The sequence below is a fragment of the Falco rusticolus genome, chromosome Z, assembly GCF_015220075.1.
Source record: "Falco rusticolus isolate bFalRus1 chromosome Z, bFalRus1.pri, whole genome shotgun sequence".
Lineage (NCBI taxonomy): Eukaryota > Metazoa > Chordata > Aves > Falconiformes > Falconidae > Falco > Falco rusticolus.
The window spans coordinates 11,092,653-11,112,784 of NC_051210.1; the positions used below are offsets into that span (position 1 = coordinate 11,092,653).

Below are 20,132 nucleotides of genomic sequence, written 5' to 3' on the forward strand. Positions count from 1 at the left end.
CGCCTTGCAGTGGAAAATGCTGTTAAATACAGGGAGCGTGTGCGCCTGAGTCCTGGGGGGCAGCGGGCGGAGCGCCGCGGGGAAGCGGGGCTGTTATAACGGCCGAGCTCGCCAGGTGGCCCCGAGCACTGCACCGGGACTCTCCCTCCAGCAATCCCGCCTTCTAACATCTGTGGATGCATGTAACGGTAGGGATTTTTTATTATTATTACCATTTTCCTGGTTTTTCAATAACTGGACCTGCATCCCTCCCCTTGATTCTTCACTGCTGTGGTAGACCTACCTCGGGCAGCAGCGGTCTGTCTGCAGAGCAATCCTTTCCAATTAGCAAAGCCAGCCACACAACGCGCAGCAGGAATGGGAAGCAGAAAGGGAAGTTAACAATGTGACCTTCATGATACCACGTCCTCTTTGCACAAACCAGTGCGTGAACACAAGTGAAGTTCAGCGTTTGGGGCCATTCTGCAGTGCTCCTTAGGTCCACAGACGTATATATATGTCTGAAGGTTGGTTGTATTATTTTTATTAGGGAAAAAACTCTGCTAAACAAGCATTTCCTACACTGTGATATGCGACTCCACACAATCTGTTATGGCAAGAGCCAAGTCTCAGCAAAGGAGAAATGCATGAGTAGGGCTAAGGGGAAGTAAGAAAAGAGAAAACAGCTGTAGGCTGTGAGATGTACTGGATGTTTAGCACCTTCTATTAAGAAGTTGCATCTATCTGCAGTATTTTATTGGTCCCCCTGGCCACAGCCTTTGAGAGCACTCCTGAGTGAAAATAATCAACCACAATTACCTACATCATGTGCATGGACATGATAAACTGAATACGGCTCTCCTCAGCTCCTGCTGGTGTGCTATCAGAGAAATCACTCTCCCGCTTTGTTCTGCAACTTTTTTTTACTGACTGTTGGACCTCTTCACTTTGCTAATTGTACTGACCTGTTCAAAATTAGCAGCACCCCTCTACTTTCTTTCCCAGCTGACTGTAACACCAAGAAAGCAGTTGGTGAGGCAGTTTGCCTTGTACCTTTGGAAGCAGTTTGTAACTTTCTGTCTCAATGACACCCACCTGGGCCAGCCATAGGCAGAAATAATGCCGTGAAAACATGATGGTGACAGCTGTGCTGCAGGGTCTGGCAGAAGCCTTCCTCTGCAGCACCAGTGTCCACCGAGCTCTGTGTGGGACAGCAAGCACCTTCTAAGCTGACCCTTCACTTTGGTGGTTGTTGCATACCAGCCTTTCCAAGGCAAGTAGATGATCCTGTCATCTTTATGTTCAAACTTCAGGTCATCCAAAAGTAGCCTGAATCAGGCAACTGACATTTCCCCACATAAATTGTGGTTCACTTCCTTCTACAATTCAATGCACGGAGAGTTTTTGGAGCTCAGCACAAGGTCATTCCCAGGTTCCCTTATTCACAGAAACTGAGCCCTTGAGCCAAGCACTTCTTGGCTTCATGACTTTGGTACTTCTCAAAGAGGACATACCAGTGAAGAAGTCAGGAATAAGCAAATGCAGAGGAATTCTTGCAAGGGGGCTTCCTGATCTTGATGCTACAAGTGCCAGACACATAGCAGGAAGCATGGTCTCTGCTTATAGCTTATAGCCCCACGCAACCTTATAGCCAGAAGTCAACAGAACCACACAGTTTGCATTTGGATCATCAGGGAGAAGCCAGGGAGGCTTACAGGCACAACTGGCTTGGGCACAAAGCTGCATCTTTAGACAGTTCATGCTTACCAGTGTTGACACAGCATAAGATGGCAAATACTAGCAGTCCTGTACCAACATCACAAAGCACCTCTTTGTAGCTAATCACAACAGCTGACATGAATATGAGAAGACAAAAAGAAAAAAAGTAGAGGAGAGTGGAAAGAAATGATGCCATGGGCGTTTCACACTGCTAATGGGGCAAATTTTGTTAGAGTAGGGCATGACTGGCAAACTCACAGCTCCTTCAGGGACTGTCACGCTAATGGGAGCTTGCATGCTGGCTGCAGGGCGTACACCAAGGGAGCTGCCAGCAGCAGAGCTGAGAATTGCAAGCAGAGCCAGGGAGATCAGCCACACATGAGGCCAATTACGAATGAGCGAGAAAGCATTTAGACAGTTGGTGGTGTCCATCTGGCGCTTAGTGACTAACCTGCCAGCCCTTTGGCCAGTCATCTTGACAGTCTCCACTTCCAGCTGCCCTTGCCTAGTGGTAGTCGTAATGCAGCTAATGCCATTCCAGCTCCCAGCATACTGTTGTTGCTCTCAGTTTCTATGTGTTATTTCAAATAAGGTCTTCTTAGTTTAATTTCATTTTTAGTCTACGCATTCCAAAGCACTGGGACAACTTTCCTACATTTAAGCTGTCTTTGGAAGATTAATGTAGTTACTCTTCAAGCCTTGAATAAGAGAGACACTTCAACATGTGCTTATATCCAAGCGTGTCAGTTTGTCTGATTGGAACTATATACATACGTATAGTTTAATGCCTGTTTATCTCTCTTTTTTTTAATTCAAGGCTTTGAACACTGCTCTATCATCTACTGCCCTATCACTTCAACTATAAACATCCATAGATGAAGACCCTTTGAACAATAAAGCTGGAAAAGTATTCATAACTATACACCAACTGGCACAGAAATCACAGGAGACAAACTTTCAGATGTACCTACATCCCATTTTCAGGAGGACCTCTATCACTTTTAAGCTTTTTTGTAAATCCCTGAAGGTGCTTACTTACATCTTTTGTAACTTAAAAACTAGTCAGTAATTTCTTAACTTCCCATGCCCTGAGGGTGTATATATTTACTTGCATGAAGCAAAATGGGAAATTATATATAGCCTTCTCAATAACATGGGCATCTGTGAAGCCTTTGGCATTGGTCTCATGTTGTAGTGAAATTTTAGAGAAGGCAAATTAAAATGTTCTGTCAGTGCTGTAAACCCAAGCAGACTTTCACAATGGTGTCACATTTATTATTGCCCATTCTTATAATAACTTATTTTACTTGAATACCTAGTTCAAATACCAACATAAAAAACACAACAGACACAGGAAGGAGATAAGGGGGTCAGTTAGGTAAAACCAAGAATGTTCACCGGTTTGCCAGCACCCAGTTGAGGTTTTCTCCAGCCCAGGATCCTTGAGCATTAAGATCACTGTGAGACTCAAGAGAAGACAAAATAAACTATTTAGACTTTAGGAAAGTCCTGCAAAACTCTAGCTTCTTTCCCCAATGACAGAGCAGGAATTTCCAGAGATATGACATGGAGCAGCTCCCATTGCTACCCCATCTTTCAGCACAACTGTTCAAGGTGTAGAGATTGTTCACACAGGCAAGGAGACCCCTGGGAGGACATTTTGCATAGTCATGGGATCCACTGAAACCACAGAAGGCAAACCAGCTCCTTGAAACCAGCCAGCCCCTCCCAGGGACTGTAGCCAGGAACCCATCAGGCTATGTTCAGTTTTCACCAGCTTGCTGCAGAAAGAACAATGAACTAAGTGCAGAGTAATGTATTAGAAAGTAGGAGGTTACCTCACAGCTAGATGGCTTTGAGGTTCTCCTATATAATATTTACCCTCAGATATGCAGTCCCGTGCCACCTCTCTGCTATGCCCTAGGGATAACTTCGGGCCAAACATCAAAACATAGACCCTGGTATGCTTTTAAAGGGTCTCTTGAAAAAGAAAATAATCCCTTTTCTAACCTGCCTTGGGCTGCAAATGCTCTACTGCGTGTTTTTTTCTCCCCTGAACCAAATCAGCCCAGATGTCTGCTTTATCCTGACTTGGAAACTCTGTGGCTCTTCAGAAACCCAGAGGTCAAGAATTTCACCCGTCCAAGACCCATACAGGCAAGAAGCCATCAGCTGACTCCTACCACAAACATGCAGTGCAAAATCAAGACAAACTTTTCAGCTTCCCACAATTAAAGTTGTGCCTCGTTCCAACTTCCTATAGGGAGTAAGAAGGGCTTATGATCCATCATGGAAAATAAAAATGAGGGCATTGTTGTGTTACTAAACTCTTTTTTTTTTTTTAACTTGCACTCCAGCACTATGAGGAATTAGACAGCAATGATTCAAGTGTGGCTGATGTTAGGAAATGTGGAGCAAAGGGCTGGAAAAGTAAGCCCCAAGCACACTCAGAGCACTTTTTCCCACCCGTCTCTTCATTCACACAGTTCTGTATTCTGGCTCCGTTTACCAGTATAGCTCAGAAATGACACTGCACTTCCAGGGATCTCTCTGCAGAATTACAGATGCTGTCCAAGCACAAATTTGATCTCACAATTTATCCACAGCCAGGAAGTTGTCTTACGTTGTAGATGAAAACTAAAGATGTGTTCATGATTACCTGAGCAGGTAGTGGGGGTCTAGGAACTGGTTTGCTGTGATTTGCAGCTGAGACTGGAGCACATGGAGTGCAACACCCAGCTCTTCTCAGTCCTTCTCACTGAAGGTAGAAACCTGTGAGATGCATCTGATGAAAAAAAAATGTAATCAGGAAACTCGGAGATGAGATAAGGGCATTGTCCCTGGGAGACCTGGATAGTTATATCTCCTCCAGCCCTCTTAATGGTGTGATGGGATTAGACCATTACAGGTGACCTCCTGTACTCCTGGCAAGAGAAAACCAGGCACTGGGTGGCAGAGACAAAACTAGAGCAGTCAGTTTATGGAGTACAGTCAGTATTTCCTCAGCTTTCTACAGCATTCAGTGAATCCAGGGATGCTGTGGATTTGCTGCTTCTATCCACCCACCTTCTGCTTCTCCTGGGGTGGCAAGCATTTAATTCCTTGAGCTAAAATTCATTCATCATTTTACGGCATGATTTCATTCTTGCTCAGCTGAGCACAGCCAGTGAGAAAAGGCAATTTGCTTTGCTCACTGGGATGCAGTTACCACCACAGCCTCACCTCCCCTGCACTTGTATGCCGGAAATTTGTGCTGGGAGTCTGTGAAAGGAACAGCACAGACCTTTCCATGTGCCCAAAAGGACTGGAGGCCTCCCCAAAAACCCTTGCTGGCGGTAGCAGCACCACCCACCAGCCAGTGGACACTCAGAGAAAATGACAAGAACAATAGCAGGAAATGTCTAAGGGTGGAAACAACAAACTGAGCACAGCCCATGTTTCAGGGGGCTTCCTGATTGGCTTGATTTGCCTCTGCAGGAGCACTTCGAATAACCTTGGAGTTATCCCACCAGTGCAAAACCTCTCCCCAGTGAAGCCACATTTGTTCCAATGCTTTCTGGCATGGGGATGCTTGCTGCTAAGAACAAATAAATAAACACAACATAAAAGCTCTAAGGTAGATCAGATGGATGAAGCAGGGTTAGAATGTTGCTAGTGGCAGCGTCTTGTAACATCCCTCCTTTGCTCCCAGTAGAAAGACTGCCCATTCCCACAGGACACGCTCCTTGTGTCGATGCATCAGCCTTCACCCTGGAAAAATGGACTGTGAGTTCCTGTAAGTGAATGACAGCAGAGGACAGATTTGCAAAGCTCAAATCCAAGAAACTGTTTGCATCAAGAAACAAACAAAACAAGTAATGACTCCTACTGGGTGTTCCCCTTCCTGACCCGCTGATATTTTTCTGTCCCTGCTGTCCAAGTCACTTTTGGCAAGCAGTACAGGGCAACATTTGTGTATTTGTGAGGGGAATATAATATGGAGAATTTTTAAAGGGACCTAATAAAGCTCAGTGCCTGAGGCATGCTGACTGTCAGCTGCACATACCCATCTAAGTCCTCTGTCAAGGGCTTCTGAGGGCACTTACATGTTCAGGCAGTTGTGACTAAAGCACAAAAGGCAAGGAAAGCTTTGTTAAAAAAGGTCCAAGAGAGGCAGACAGGATCCCTGTAAATTGCAGCTTTCCATGGTAGTAGGTTAGTTGTACTTTAACAGCCACGTGACAGCCAGGATGGAGAGAGAGGAAGGTGTAATCACACCAATTATAATACTTCGGTTGCGTTTTCGCATTTTCACATTTTCAGTGTAACAGCCTGAATTCTCTGAAGCTCCTTTTAATTTTCAGTATTATTCTCAGACTATACTCAATCAGTTACAGGAGGTACCTTAGGTCAGAGTGCTGGGTGCTGGGCACACTTGCTTATGCCAAGTAGGTTTGTAAGTACCATGCTACTTGAAAGAGCACATTTTAAGCCACCACTGCAGAAAGGAAACAGATAATGCCTTGTTTGCACCAGAAGTCAATTACAAAGTCCATGCAGTCATTAGCAGCAAAACTGACTCAAGTCAAACCCAAATCATAGAAACCTTACATGTACAGTGAGCGTAATAAGTAACAACACCTAACAGATCTATCAGGGATAAGCACAGTCTGATGTATAATTGGGCTGTATAGGACTGGCAAAATGTATTGGATCAAGATACAGAAATGGAGATGAAGTGATTTGCTGAAGGCTACAGCAGGGATAAAACAGACAACTCTAGATCATAATTGCTATTTTTGTCAATATCGCTTTTCTAGTAAGTAACTGCAGCACCTTTTCGGTGATGATCAGACTGCCATATGAAGGAGTCATTTGTATGTTCTTCTAAATTGCTAAAAGTCACACAGAACAGGGGCACGGCAGGATCTAAAATATCCCAAATGTGAAACCTGCAAGGACTTAAATCCTGGTTTGTGAGCAGTAGGGAACAAGCTGCCATTGACTTTGGATGGAGCCAGTGCTCTGCCTCAGCACAGGAAGAAGACTCATGTGGAGTCTGGTGTGAAAATAACCTTTGCAGAAATTCAAGGAAGACAAGAAAGACTGGGGGTGGGGGGTGGGGGGGGTGGGGGGCGGCTAGACCAGGGAAAAGCTTGCCTTTCACTCAGTGTGCACGTATCTACATATCTATGTATTAGGGGAAATCCACAAACTGGAGCCTTTTCAAGTGTGCTCTCGGGTATTCCTGGCTAGGCTTGAACTGTAATAGATCTACCATATATATTAACGAGTATATACTTTCCTTAAACATCCCTTAATTTTCTCATTGACTTGAATGGGCATTGCAGTAGGTTGATAATACTGTGCTTTTTGGTACTGGTCTTTAGGTAGACACCTTGTGTGCATAGTAAAATCACAGATACTATCATGTAGCTCACTGCACCATTTCAAATAATTCCTCCAAAAGAAATACAATACTTTCAATGAGTTCCAGAGTGAAACTTTGGTGCACAACTTCATGGCAATAAAGAACTTCTGCACCTTATCAACACAGCCAGAAAAATCAGAATTGTCTGTGATATTTTTTTTCAACAGCTTTACTAGTTATTTTAACCAAGATCTTGAGTTTGCTAAGAGTCATGTGGCACTATAGAGAAACAAGCAAATACTGATGTAACCACTGCTACATTGTAATAGCATCCATTTCAGGCAATCCAAGTAATAGGTACTTCAGAGGATGAATAATATTTACATAAAAAATATTTATATCCTTGAGATTGGGAAAGAAAAAAAAACCATCTTTGGCTGAAAACAAGTGGAAAGAATTGTCACTACAAGCTAAACAAGAGAGGAAAAATGCAGTTCAGAGAAAAATTCAGAAGGGAACAGCAGCACACACTTTTGTCTGCCGTATGTAGATTGGCTACAGAGAAAGTCTTTTCGTTAGGTCAGTTGCTAGCTCTGTAAAATGGCAGGCTTTCTCCCAGACTTTTCCTCAGGAAGTTTGGACATATGTATCTCTGCCAGTAATTTTATGGCACTGTCAAAATGGCTTTTCTGAGCACCTCAGTGGTGGGGCTGAGTAATGCACACCCTACATCACTGCTTCACCCTAGGTAGTCAGAGCTGCAGATCAGCACAGCCTAGGGAGTGCTGCGCACTGCATGGGCTCATAGCCCTTGCTTCATTGTCCCTCTGAGCTCACTCTTCTCTGAGCAAAAAAGCAGCAGACACAGCTCAGGGAAAGATGTAGGGGAAAAAATATTGCCAAGTGTCTCCAAAACCCATTAGCTGTTTTCACTCTGGTGGACTCACAGATGTTTTCCCAGGCCCTTTCAGGTGAAAAGTCTCCTATACATGGACTGAAAATTACATTGTACTAACAAGATGTCCGTTGTTGGTAGTACAGTCAGGCATCTCTCAACATCAACAGCAGCATTTATGTGGTGTGCATTATCATTCCTGGAAGTTATGACAAGCAGAAATGCACCAGAAGGTGAGAGATAATATTTTGGGGAATTATAGTTATATAATATATGTTATGTTATGTTTTGTATATATATACATAAAATAACATATAATATGTTATATTTAACACTGTGCAGTGTGTGTACACATGGACTTCATCCTTTGAAGTGTGACTGTTCCCATCATCTGCACCTAATGTTTAGATTTTCCCCTTTCTGTGATGGTTACAGAAGCTCTAAAGCTGTTTACATGCTTCACCCTAGAAGCTGGGAAAAGTCTTGGTCCCCTGTGCTTTGAAGACCTCTTTACTGAGAAGTACAACCTTTCATGAAGGGAACAAGAGAGTCAGCCCACAGATACAAATGTTGATTGAACAGTCAAAAGTGAACACCCTTGGCTTATGTGAGGGAGAGGAGGAAAAGAGAAAGGGCAATGAAGAGACAGTACACATGTTTTAATAGTAAAGGAAGTTGGAGAAGTAACAAATTGAAACTGGCTGCAAGGAGCAGGGGAGTCTCAGGGAGGCAGGAGTGGCCGGGAGGTTTCAGAAGGACAGGTATGGGGCATGGGGGAGGGTGATGAGGGCACAGGAGCCACCAGGAATAATGACAGCACAGCAGTGAAGGAGGATGCAGTAAGCAGCAGGAAGAGGAGGTAGAAGAGGAAAGAAAACAGGTGGAAGAAAAAGAAAAGAAAAGGAGATGGACACAGCTGGTTTAGGACATTTCCCTGTCCTCTGGTCTTCTGCACTGTGTTAGCAGAATTACTGGTACTACCAGTGTGCCAAGGCTGAGGAGCTAGCTTAGATCAAGGGAACCTGTAGGTCTCTGGTTGCCTGAAACTGAAAGCAAGTCACAGCAACACTTCTCTCTGGTGCAAGAATGCAGCTATGGTTGATCGACAAGGTTGGCGGCATGGCAGATACTGGAAGAACTATTAAAGTCAGAGCGGAGTCAGGGCTGAGCAGCTCCAGAAAGCAAAGCTGGATTCACAGCGAGTTGGGAAAACCTGTCATACTTCTAAGGCACTATCCAGCGTCTGCCCTTCACTCCTGTGTTCCACAGAAATAACTGCAGTTAGCTTGCTGCCTGAGCATGTCCTGTGGGCACTTCAGGTACAAGAGTGCTCCACTGCTGAGGAGAAGGCAAGCAGTGCCAAGTCCCCCAAACACTACTCTAGATCACAGAGCTTGGTGTCCTGATGTCCTGGAGATCTGCCAGGCACTTCTCTTGTGTTGTCCCCTCTGCAGTGGCCCATGGGTGACCGAGAGAGACAGGAGCACTGGTCTGGGCAAGACTTGTTGTGCAAGACCCTCATCAGCTCCCTGGGAAGAGTAGACAGGAACATGAAGAGCACATCCCCAGGTCTTGTGGTCCAAGGGCAGGAAGGCAAAGAAACAGTTGAAGAAAAAGCTGCAGTGAGGCAGAAAACAGCCCACTGCAGCCCTAGCCAACGGCACTACCTTTAAACCCAGCCTTCCATGTGTTTTACTTTCCAATGAAGCACTGCTTTCACTCCAAGCTTGCAGAAGTTCATTGCATTTCTGCTGCAGCCCCTCCAGAAGCAACTGTAGTTTTCAATAAGGGTAGAAAATGAACAGCCAATGCCTGCCTGAAGTTTCTGCTGTGTACAGCCAGTTAACCTGGAGGTTACAGGGCCCACCTTGCAGCAGCTGCTAGGGTATATAGTTGTGGACATTTTGCTGCAACTCAAGGGTGTAAATTCAGTGTCATAGAATCATAGAATCATTTAGGTTAAAGAAGACCTTTAGATTGTCAAGCCCAACCATTAACCTAACACTTCCAAGTCCACCATTAAGCCGTGACCCTAAGCAACACATCTGCACATCTTCCAAATACCTCCAGGGATGGTGATTCCACCACCTCCCTGGGCAGCCTGTGCCAACACTTCACCACCCTTTCAGTAAAGAAATTTTTCCTAATATCCAATGCAAACCTCCTCGGGTGCAACTTGAGGCCATTTCCTCTAGTCCTATTGTTAATTACCAGGGAAAAGAGACCGACCTCCACCTGCCTACTACTTCTTTCAGGTAGCTGTAGAGAGCAGTAAGATCCCCCCTGAGCCTCCTTTTCTCCAGACTGAACAGCCCAGTTCCCTCAGCCACTTCTTACAGGATTTGCTCTCTAAACCCTTCACCAACCTCCTTGCTCAGCTCTGGATGCACTCCAGCACCACAATGTCTTTCTTGAAGTGAGAAGCCCAAAACTCAACAGAGGATTCTCACCAGTGCCGGTACAGGGGTACAATCACTTCCCTTGTCCTGCTGGCCACACTGTTTCTGATACAAGCCAGGATGGTGTTGGCCTTCTTGGCCACCTGGGCACACTGCTGGCTCATAGTCAGCCAGCTGCTGACCAACACCCCTGGGTCCTTTTCCATGAGGCAGCTTTGCCTGGCTCATGCTCTGCCCCGAGCTCCCCATGACCCTTGGCAGCTCATCTCTCAGCTGACATTGTAAATCAGGGACAAAAAATGTATTCCCAGTCTGTACATAGCAGACTGAACCTCTTCAGGGCAAATACTTTTAGTAATTTCCTTTCTTTTCACTTCTCTTCATTAAAAACGAAAATGGAGGTAAAATTCAAACCCTTTCCCAGGCTTCCTGCCTTCCCTGTAAATGCTGTTAGGTAACTGAATGTGTGTCTCCAGTATATCAGTACGTTCAGGAATTGCGCAAAAGCATCCTCCTTTCTTGGCAGCTTGTGGTATGGGTGCTGCATAAGGTCACACATTCATTTTGATCGTACATCCACACTTACCCTGGGTAACAGTGAAGTAGCCAGTGCTACTGCACTATGGAAAAATGAGCATTCAACAGCCATCCCCCAGTTGCTCTCTCTCTATTTCTTGGACCTCTCCCAAGATATAAATAACAGTCCACTGTACAGCTGAACTGCTGGCATCTGTTGCTAAACTTAAATGAATTTTCACATGCATAGCTGCAATGTGCCAGCAAACTATTTTTCACAGGTCTGGCCACACCTGTATTGCTTTTCTAGTCTCTGGGGGTGTGCTGCCCTGTACAGAGACTTTGTGCTGGGGGAACCGCATGTGCGACCCTCCTTTACCTGGACCACATCTTGCAACACATGCTCTCTGACCCCAGGTCCCACCACAATTGTTGTGACCTTTCTGGAGCCTATTTCCAGTGCTCAAACCGCCCAGCCAGTTCCCTGAAGTACACCTTAATGTAGGAAATAGGAGCAAAATGCAGTGTAGGAGGTGGAGAGGATTTCATGACAGCAAGCATGTTTGTCCCTTGTACTCTTGTGTGTCCTCAGGCATCCTAGGGACAATTCTCCTGGTGCTTGTCCTGCCAAGTTTACTTAAAGTCATGGGAAAGTAAGCAAGTTTCTGCAGGGTTCAGTGTCTTCCCTGAGTCTTTGCTTCTTCATCTTCTAATTACAAAATACAGCGCATGTGCCTTCTCTCAGGTGGCTATTTTGCTTTCCCTACCCTTCTCCTGCTAGCCCAGTGCATATCAAACAATGAACCATAGGCGATGCATCCCTGTACTTGCAGTGTAAATCCCGTACATTTTCTGGTGCAACTCCCTGTCTGTCCGAACATGGAGAGCTGTGCGTCTGGTTTTGTGCAGTCTGAGCATTTTACATCAATTGTGGCTCTCAGTTTACTTCATTTTAAAGTTTTGGACACTGGACCCAGAGGCTCCAGAGGAAGAAGGCTTGTCATCTTTCTGAGCTGGGAGGGAAGAAGAAAACTATAGCAACAGTGAAGAGGAGACAAAACCCAGCTTCACCAAGAGGAGACAAAACCCAGCTTCACCAAGAGGAGCCTGAATATCCATTTTCATCTCACTGGGCTGAGCCAAGAAACCAGGAAATTTGTGCCATTTGTTTTAAACAAAAGTCCTCCAAGAGCTGGATTATTCAAAAGCCTGACTACCAGAGCGGGTTAAGCTATCAGGATCTTTACTCAGCTGGTCAGGGAAATAAAGAAACTTGGTCAGATCTGCCAGGTCCTGCCTGAACACTGCTCAGGAGCATAACTGGAAGCTTTAAGATCCAAACACTCCCGTATAAGCAGACAGGGAGAAAATAAATGGACTCTGCTCTTTAACCTCTTTGGCCACTGGCCAGCAGACTGGATTCAGACCAGGGCTTTTTTTTTTTAATTTATTTTTTCCCCTTCATTCCCCAAAGGAGGTTCAAGCCATGTGCTCCTCTGCTGTAAGGGCAAGCATCCAAGGCATAGTAATTCACTTATTTCCAGTCAGTGATCTGCCCTCTCCTGAGGCAATGGGAAGGTTTTAAGGTTTCAATCTCATCCAGTCTGGAGACATATCCTGTTTGAAGAAGAATGGAAGAACTTGGCCCTGGAATGCTGTGGGGGCAAGAAGTTGCGTGTTGAGGTGATATGAGCGATTGATACTGGAATGAGATAACATCTTTCTAAAGTAGAGAAAAAGCCAGTCCTGAAAAAGTGGTTCTAGCTGGAGGAAGAGTCACCCTAATGAGCACTAAAGGTCCCCTTGCTTGGCAGCTTTAACACTGCATCAGGCAAAGCACTGATAAAAATTAACACACAAACAGTGTTGCTTTGGCAAGGAAAGGGACTCAGTCATATAAATTCTGCAATTGTAGGTCAAAACATTTGCATTATGTTGACACTAAGCCTTCTACACGTGGGCAGGCAACATTTTACTAACTCAGGGTCTTGACTGTTGCATTTTACTCCTCATCATGTTTAGCTCAAGGAAACCTGTGGCCAGTGCTTGATTTGGTGGCCTTGATTTGTCTAACCTAGCAGGGATTAATCTGGTCCTAAACCAGGCAGATGTACAATATCAACATACAACTCTCTTTCTATGCATGTGTGTACACGCATTTACTCTAAATATCAAAGGGAATTATAGAAAGGTTTTCCTTTCTTCCCATGTTCATCAGTTGGCACTAGAATGTAAATTTTGCTTGGTGGAGGGGATGGTTCCCCTTCCTGTGTATTCAGAAAAGTTTCATATAGATTACCAGAGAAACTCATTCAGCATTGTGCCTGAATCTCATTTCCAGGCATTGATAGGTGATAATGTGTCCCCAGTCTTTCAAGTCACAGAGGTTTTGCCTTTTCAAAGATGCTAATTAGCTTTTCTGCTCTTGATTATCAGCTGCACTCTGTAAACAACAGCCTTTTGGAAATCATAAGATGTGCACTGCCAGCTTTCCTCTTTCAGGGTGAGCCGTTCAAAAAGGATGAGCTTTGCAGAAAGACTAAACTAAAAGGCATTGAATTACTCAGCTCTGGAATCCCATTTCAGATCCTGCAACAGACCTGAAATCAACAGGTTTTTTGCCATCAGCGCTGGCTGTGTGTCGATATACAGTGACATGCACAAATGGTCCAACTGGCTTTGGCACAACTGCTGGTGTTTGCTAAGAAAACTAAGCCAATGTGGAAACTAAAGTATTAGTCAGTGATCTCCCCCTCCTCTACAACAGATGAAGGGAACTGTTCACAGCTGTGGTATGTAGGTTTCAGATCCAGTTTCTTAGGCATGTTGGTTTACAGCCAGGTTACCGGTGTTTGGCAGTAGATAAAGGGGTATAGGAAGCGTGTCAAGGTCTGAGATGCTGGACTGGGATTTAGGGTACAGTTCCCCATATCTTCTTTGGTTGTGCTGGTTTAAAAAACCAAAATTCAAGACTTACATATCTTGCAGGGGGAACCCTTTCCCCTTGCAAATTCATTTTCCAAGGTTATTCTGAACCTGTGAGACCTAACAGGTACACAGCTGCCCCAAAAACCTTTACAGTGGCCAAGAACAAGTAGGAATGAGAGGCCCATGGGGTGCAGCTCTTCTGCACTGCAGGAAAAGGCGTATGGCAGAAGTGTCAACCCCTTAAGTTACAGCTTCTGGTTTTGCTGTGTGGTGAAAAGCTTTTTGAGGACCAGATCCTTGAGATGGGTACATTGTTTGTGCAGAGATCAACAAGTCCAGTAATCCCTAAACATGGTGTTTGTTTAACTTTCTGTTTAGTAAGCATCAGAGGGGTTTGTTGCAGTTCTCTGCTTATGAATCTGCCATTTTAATACCAGCTGTAACACCTCAGGATGTTCAACTCTGAGACAGATAACTACTGATACATAGGCCTATGTCTTCTTTGTGCCTTTTATATCAGGTTGATTTAGGGCATCAGTCAAGCAATAGCAAAATAATCAGTTTACAGCTGAGCCATCCCCCACTCTACATGTGCATCCTTTTCCCTTTGAGTGTTTACTCTGATTAGGTCTTTCCTGTTTTTCTCTTAAGTTCTGAATACTTATATATTTTCCTTATTAATGCTGATGAATGTTCTTTTTTTTTCCACTGACATGTCAGTGTGTATGCTGCAGTCTTAATTTCTATTACATTTCTATCTTCACTGCAGAAGTGACATGACTATTTCTCAACCAGTCCATAAACCTGCTGCTGTTCTCCCTGTTTATAATGCTGGTACCATCCCACCCTGGAAAAACAAAACACTGCTGAGCCAAATGTAAGCATCTCTAGAAATCATGTGTCTGCCAGAGTTAATTAGCTGGATAGAGGAGGTTGTTTTCTTCAGGCATAGTTCTGCTTACTTGGGATTGTGTGCTCCTGTTGCAAAAGCAGTGTGACTGCACCAGCTGCATGAATATCCTGCAGGATCCTCCTCAAGGTTCCTTCTGAGTTCAAGGTAAAAGCACCTTGTGCCAGAACAGCCTCTGTCTTTCAACACAGAGGAAAATGACAGCCCAGGTCCATGGGTTTCAACATCTTAGCATGGGAAACAGAGGAAATCCTTTACATAGAGAAAGTACCTTCAAGCTGGAGCACAAAACAGAGCCCTATATTCAAACATAATGTTTGCTGGGTACTGAGTGCTAAATGCTAAATGTAAACACACATATATATGCACCACAGCAGCAAACCTCTTCTGCCTCTTCACCACTTAAATCTCCCTGCTTAACTTCCCTTTCATCACCTAAATTTAAGTATTCTGTGCTGCCTGATACCTCCTTTGGTCCCTGATCCCAGCATCTCTGCAGGAGGGTCCATTTGCTGATTCTGCCTCCAGTCCTCTTGGAAACTGCCCTGCCCTCCTTGCCTACACTCATGTGCCCACCTGGTTACGTTGAAATCCCAGCAAACACACAGACCACACTTCCTTTAGCAATGCACTGCATCCCCTTGCCCTGCGCTACTGAAGGGTTCTGGTCTAGTTTTTGCAGGGTATGATGTCTGATAGCTAGATTATAAAAGAGAAAGCCTGTGTGTAGTCTTAAAAATGGATTCTTCGCCTCCCATCTTTGGGGAGTTTCAAACCCCAGCTGGAAGAAGCCATGAGTATCCAGGTTTGATCTCACAGCTGACCCTGCTTTGGGCAGGAGGTTGGGTTAGAGAGCTCCCAAGGTCACTTCCAGCCTGAAATATCTTATCAGCCTGTAATCTTACTAACCAAGGAATCAAGGTGCACCCAAATCACAGCAAAATGCTGTCTGGAAGATACCATCCGTTTGGCTGTTTGTGTTTTCTTTCTCTTCATAGCAGAACAGCACCATTAACATGAGCAGGAGGGTCATCTGCTTACATGGACAGCTCTTCTCAGCCTCCCTGAAAATCCTGTTATACCCTCAGATGTTTACAGCAGTCATCCATTAAAGAAAGCTGTGGGACAGACAGGCTAGCAGCAAGGCAGGCTTGGCTTTCTGAGTGGCAAAATCTCCCCTGTTTGTCTCTGATATTTGGGGAAACAGCACTGTGTGCACCCACTGAAAAGGCATGCCCATGCCAAAGCAACTCTGGACTCTCTGACCAATTTTTTTCTCCTTATATAAACAGTTTAGCAAATCCCAGCTAGCGGGTAACTTCTTGGACCAGTAAGCAGCAATACAAATGGTTTGTTTTACACCACTGCTGCTTCATCTGGATCTCTGTTTTCTTTCCTATTTCCTTTCCCTACGGCACTCCAGATATTGTAGTTGTTTATTTAACTGGATTTATTGTTGTGGCCATCTTTCAAACACCAGCCTGAAATCCACTAATAAACCAGGAACAAGGGAATTATAAGGTTTCCTTGCCAGGTGTCAAATGACAATTAAGGCACATCCTTTTTAAAACGGGCTAGAAGAAAAGGACATTATTCAATATTTAACAGGATTACACAGGAAGAATGTAAGCACTTTGTATATGTACGTACATGTACATGTGCACTCTGAAAAGATTTATTACTCTTTAAACCATTATATAGCATGTTGCTCAAAACAGATGTGATGTTAGTGCATTTTGTTTTGCAGACCAAATTTGCATATCTATGTTGTATCTTGTTACCAAAAAAGCAAGCAGTTCTCATTATCATTCAGCAATTCTGATGATATGAAGCTCACTGAAAAAATAAAGCATGCAAAATAACCTTTGGTTTGCATTAAGATTTTAATTTTTGCATTGCTGGCCCTTATGTAAAAAGGCAGCCAAAGGAAGTGGTGAAGACACTAGATCCAAATTTTCCAGGGAAGTCTGTGGTGCCCAGGTGATTTACTGATGAATGTATACAACAGCTTACATGGCAACTGTGCCCTTGAGTATTTCTGTTACCTCAGTAACTCAGCAGCATTACCTCAGTTTTTAAGCCTAGAAAGTTCAGACATGAGTGGTGTAAAAACCAAACAGGTATAAAGCAATCTCCTGTGGATATTAATGCTTGGTATATGACTCTTGTGCTATGTAACGGGTACATTCTGGCTGAATTATCTGTATTTTTCCTGACACAATTAGGAATTCAGACCCATTCTACACAGGTCCTGGGAGACCTGCCTGCATTGATTTTAGTGGAAAAAGGGCAATTTGCACCTACTGGATGAGTTTGTATGCATTCTTACTCAGTGTCACATAAGAAATTGGTGTCCTACCAGCTTCACCCATGTTTCTGAACTCTGGCAGCTCTGCCCCCATCCCTTTCCTCTTCATTAAGTTGTTGTTAATACCACTTCCAAAAGGAACTGAAGAAGGGATTCAGGAAAAAAAATATCAAGCTGCTTGTAGAAATTTGGCAACCTAATGTTGTATCTGCCAAATGCATTTTAATGGTGAGGGCAGGCTGGCACAAAGGAAGCAGAAACTGAGGAAGTGAACCAGGAGGGGAGGATAAAAAGAGACATAAACATGTAAAAACAAAAGAGTAAGTAACCAGAAAATATGAAAATCTAAATCAAATCAATGGCTGGGTGTGCATGTACAAGTGCATATGTGCATCCTTAGAAGCAAACTTTCTCTGAAAGATCAACAATTAATGGCAAAGTTTCCACAGTTTTGAGGTGGTGTGCAAAAAATGTTTCACTTACATTCACCCCAAATTACAAGGAGTCTTACTTGCTTATAAACTTGCCAACATCAAGGGAGTTGCCTCATACCACATATACTCACAGTCTTTTCATTGTCATAAATTATTAACTGATGTCCAGTTCATTTGAAAGAAAAAGGACTTCTTTATTCCTGTATATTTTGTTGTTGCTGACTTGTTGCTGACTTGTACAGTCTCTTTCTGGATCATTTAATGAGCAAAATGTAGCAGGTTACAGAACATGTATCCTGAGAATGCTTCTTAGTGATTCACTTGGTAAGAAAAGAAAACATATCAGTAAACCCCAACTCACCCAGCTCCACAAAGTAATTTCACCAGACAGCACAGGAGAATATTTCAAATGTCTGTATCAGCAATATATAAATGTATGTAGGTCTGCTAATCGTTCCCAGGGACAGGGAAGGAAAAGAAGCCACCTTCCTGTTGACTTCTAATTTAATTAAATAGGAGCATGGCAATGTCTGACCTCAGTGACAAATTATTTTGTCATTTCAGTAGGTATTTTTAAAATTTTCCTGGGAAGAATCGGGAAGAAACATGGTTTTTTGAAGTCTTTCTCCCAGAACCACAAGGGGCGGGGGGGGGGGGGGGGGGGGGGGGGGTGGGGATGGGTACATATCCTGTATCAAATTGTTCCACTTTGTTTCAAACATTTGTTTCAAAATATTTTGCAATTTACATTTTTTTTATATGTCTTTGGAGACAACATTAAGTGGATTGGATAAGTACTTTCCAAAAGTTCATTTTAAAATCACTGCAGTTAAGCCATTTCAACTTGGAAATGATGGGATTGCCTTTAACAAAGACTATTAAGTATGCACATACTTCACAAGAGCAAAATCTACATTTTTCTATCTGCAGCAGCTTGAGGCTGTGACACTTTTGCCTCCATCTAATGAAAAGCATTGTCAGCAAGTGCCACACATCTTTTCATCCTTGCACAATTAAAAAGTGGGGAAAAATTTCTAAGGGGGGTGCCTTAAGATAGATCCCTGTATCTATATTTAGGAACATGAATTTCACAAGCAACTCAAGCTGTCAATCCCCTGAAAGGAGCAATCTCTCCCTCCCTCCTCCCTACCTGCTCACTGTCATCTTCTTCTTGCGCTCTGCCTTGTGATCAAATACACATTAATGAAGTCCTGTGCTGTGCAGCACTCAGAAAGAGTGAAAATGTGTCACTTCAGCTTGGATCCACCTAAGAAGTGGTGGCAGAAAGGTGGGGTCAAGCAGCCATACATAAGGAAAGTATTGGGCGATGCTGATCTCTCACATTCCAAGAAATATGGTCCAACAAACTGTGAGCAGCTACAACTCTTTCTGTAGACAGTTTTAGGTAACTATCCCAGTTCAAAAGTGTTCATCTTAGGTCATATCACAGATTATTTTTTTAATCAAAAGTGAGAAAATAAATATGGTCACATACATAAAAATAGAGAGCAAAAGAGGGAATATGCTTGCACCAGAATAAATCATGTCAGTAAAAGGAGGTTTGAGTTAAAGTAATGGAGAATCTAACCCTGATTAAAGTGCATCCCAAATCACAATCAACACATCTTAAGGAGTGTGTGCCATTAAGTATTGGCAAGAGAAACGATAGTGCGGAATGCTTACCACCTAGCAAAATCAGTTTATTTTCTGAGTATCCTGTGTATTTTATTACCTAAAGCCTCTGGGTTCCCCCAGAGGATATTGCATTGTATCATGCAATAACAGTAGAAAGCATGGATGGATATCTCAAAGTGTTATAGGCAGGAGTGGGCAAAGTACCCATTCAAGAGAAACTTCTAACACAACTGGTTGACTGACAGCTTCCAACCGTTTTCAGTTTCATTGTCCAGAGTACAAAAGATTAGAAAACACTTAGTCCTCTAATTGTTATTGCATATTTATGGTTATATCCTGTACTGTAATTTCTAAAATGAAAGTCCATATCTGAGAAATGGTAGGGGAATCGAGGTGAGGGGATATCAAGATATATTTTTCATTAATCTTTACTTGCTTTTGCAGAAGTGGATAGTAAGAGAATTACTGTTTCTCTTTTAAATAGATCTGTATGTTTTACAAATAATTCACGTGCACTTCATGTGCTAGGAAAGCTGTTGTGGATAACAAGAGTGAAAGTTGTTCTTGATGACATTTGAAATGCTAATTAATACCTAGGAAACTATGGTTTGTTGAAATCATTTTTACATGTTTTATTTTTGTGTGTATGTCCTGTATTTGTCTTCCACAGGCTGGAACAAGAAATACAGAAATTAGAAAGTGAGGAATCCCAAATATCTGCCAAAGAACAAATAATTTTGGAGAAACTGAAGGAAACTGAGAAATCCTTCGACAACTTGCAAAAGGTATTAAGAAAAAAAAAAAAAAATGAAATACCACACCACCACGCAGGCACAGTTTGAAACCAAGGTAGACTTCTGGCATTGTTTGAAAGCAACAGTTCTAAGAAGATTGAGCATGGTTGCAGAGCATGTATCTCAAACCAGGATGAACAAGGCTAGAAAAGATGTAGAGGTGTCAGATCTATTTTGGTTGGGTTATTTGGATGTGCCCTTCCACTCCAGCTTTTTTTAAAAAAGGGATTTCAGAGACTATCTCCCTAGCTTATCTACAGGGAAA

General features: G+C 43.4%; 1 protein-coding gene across 2 annotated transcripts in view; it reads left to right on the forward strand.

Moving 5' to 3' along the window:
- LOC119141728 (paralemmin-2-like) overlaps positions 1 to 20,132 on the forward strand; it is a 155,803-nt gene that overhangs the window by 89,633 nt on the left and 46,038 nt on the right. For both annotated transcript variants that reach the window (XM_037374299.1, XM_037374300.1), the window contains exon 4: positions 19,744 to 19,858. In XM_037374299.1, coding sequence (XP_037230196.1) covers positions 19,744 to 19,858 — 115 coding nt within the window. The remainder of the gene's footprint in view (positions 1 to 19,743; positions 19,859 to 20,132) is intronic.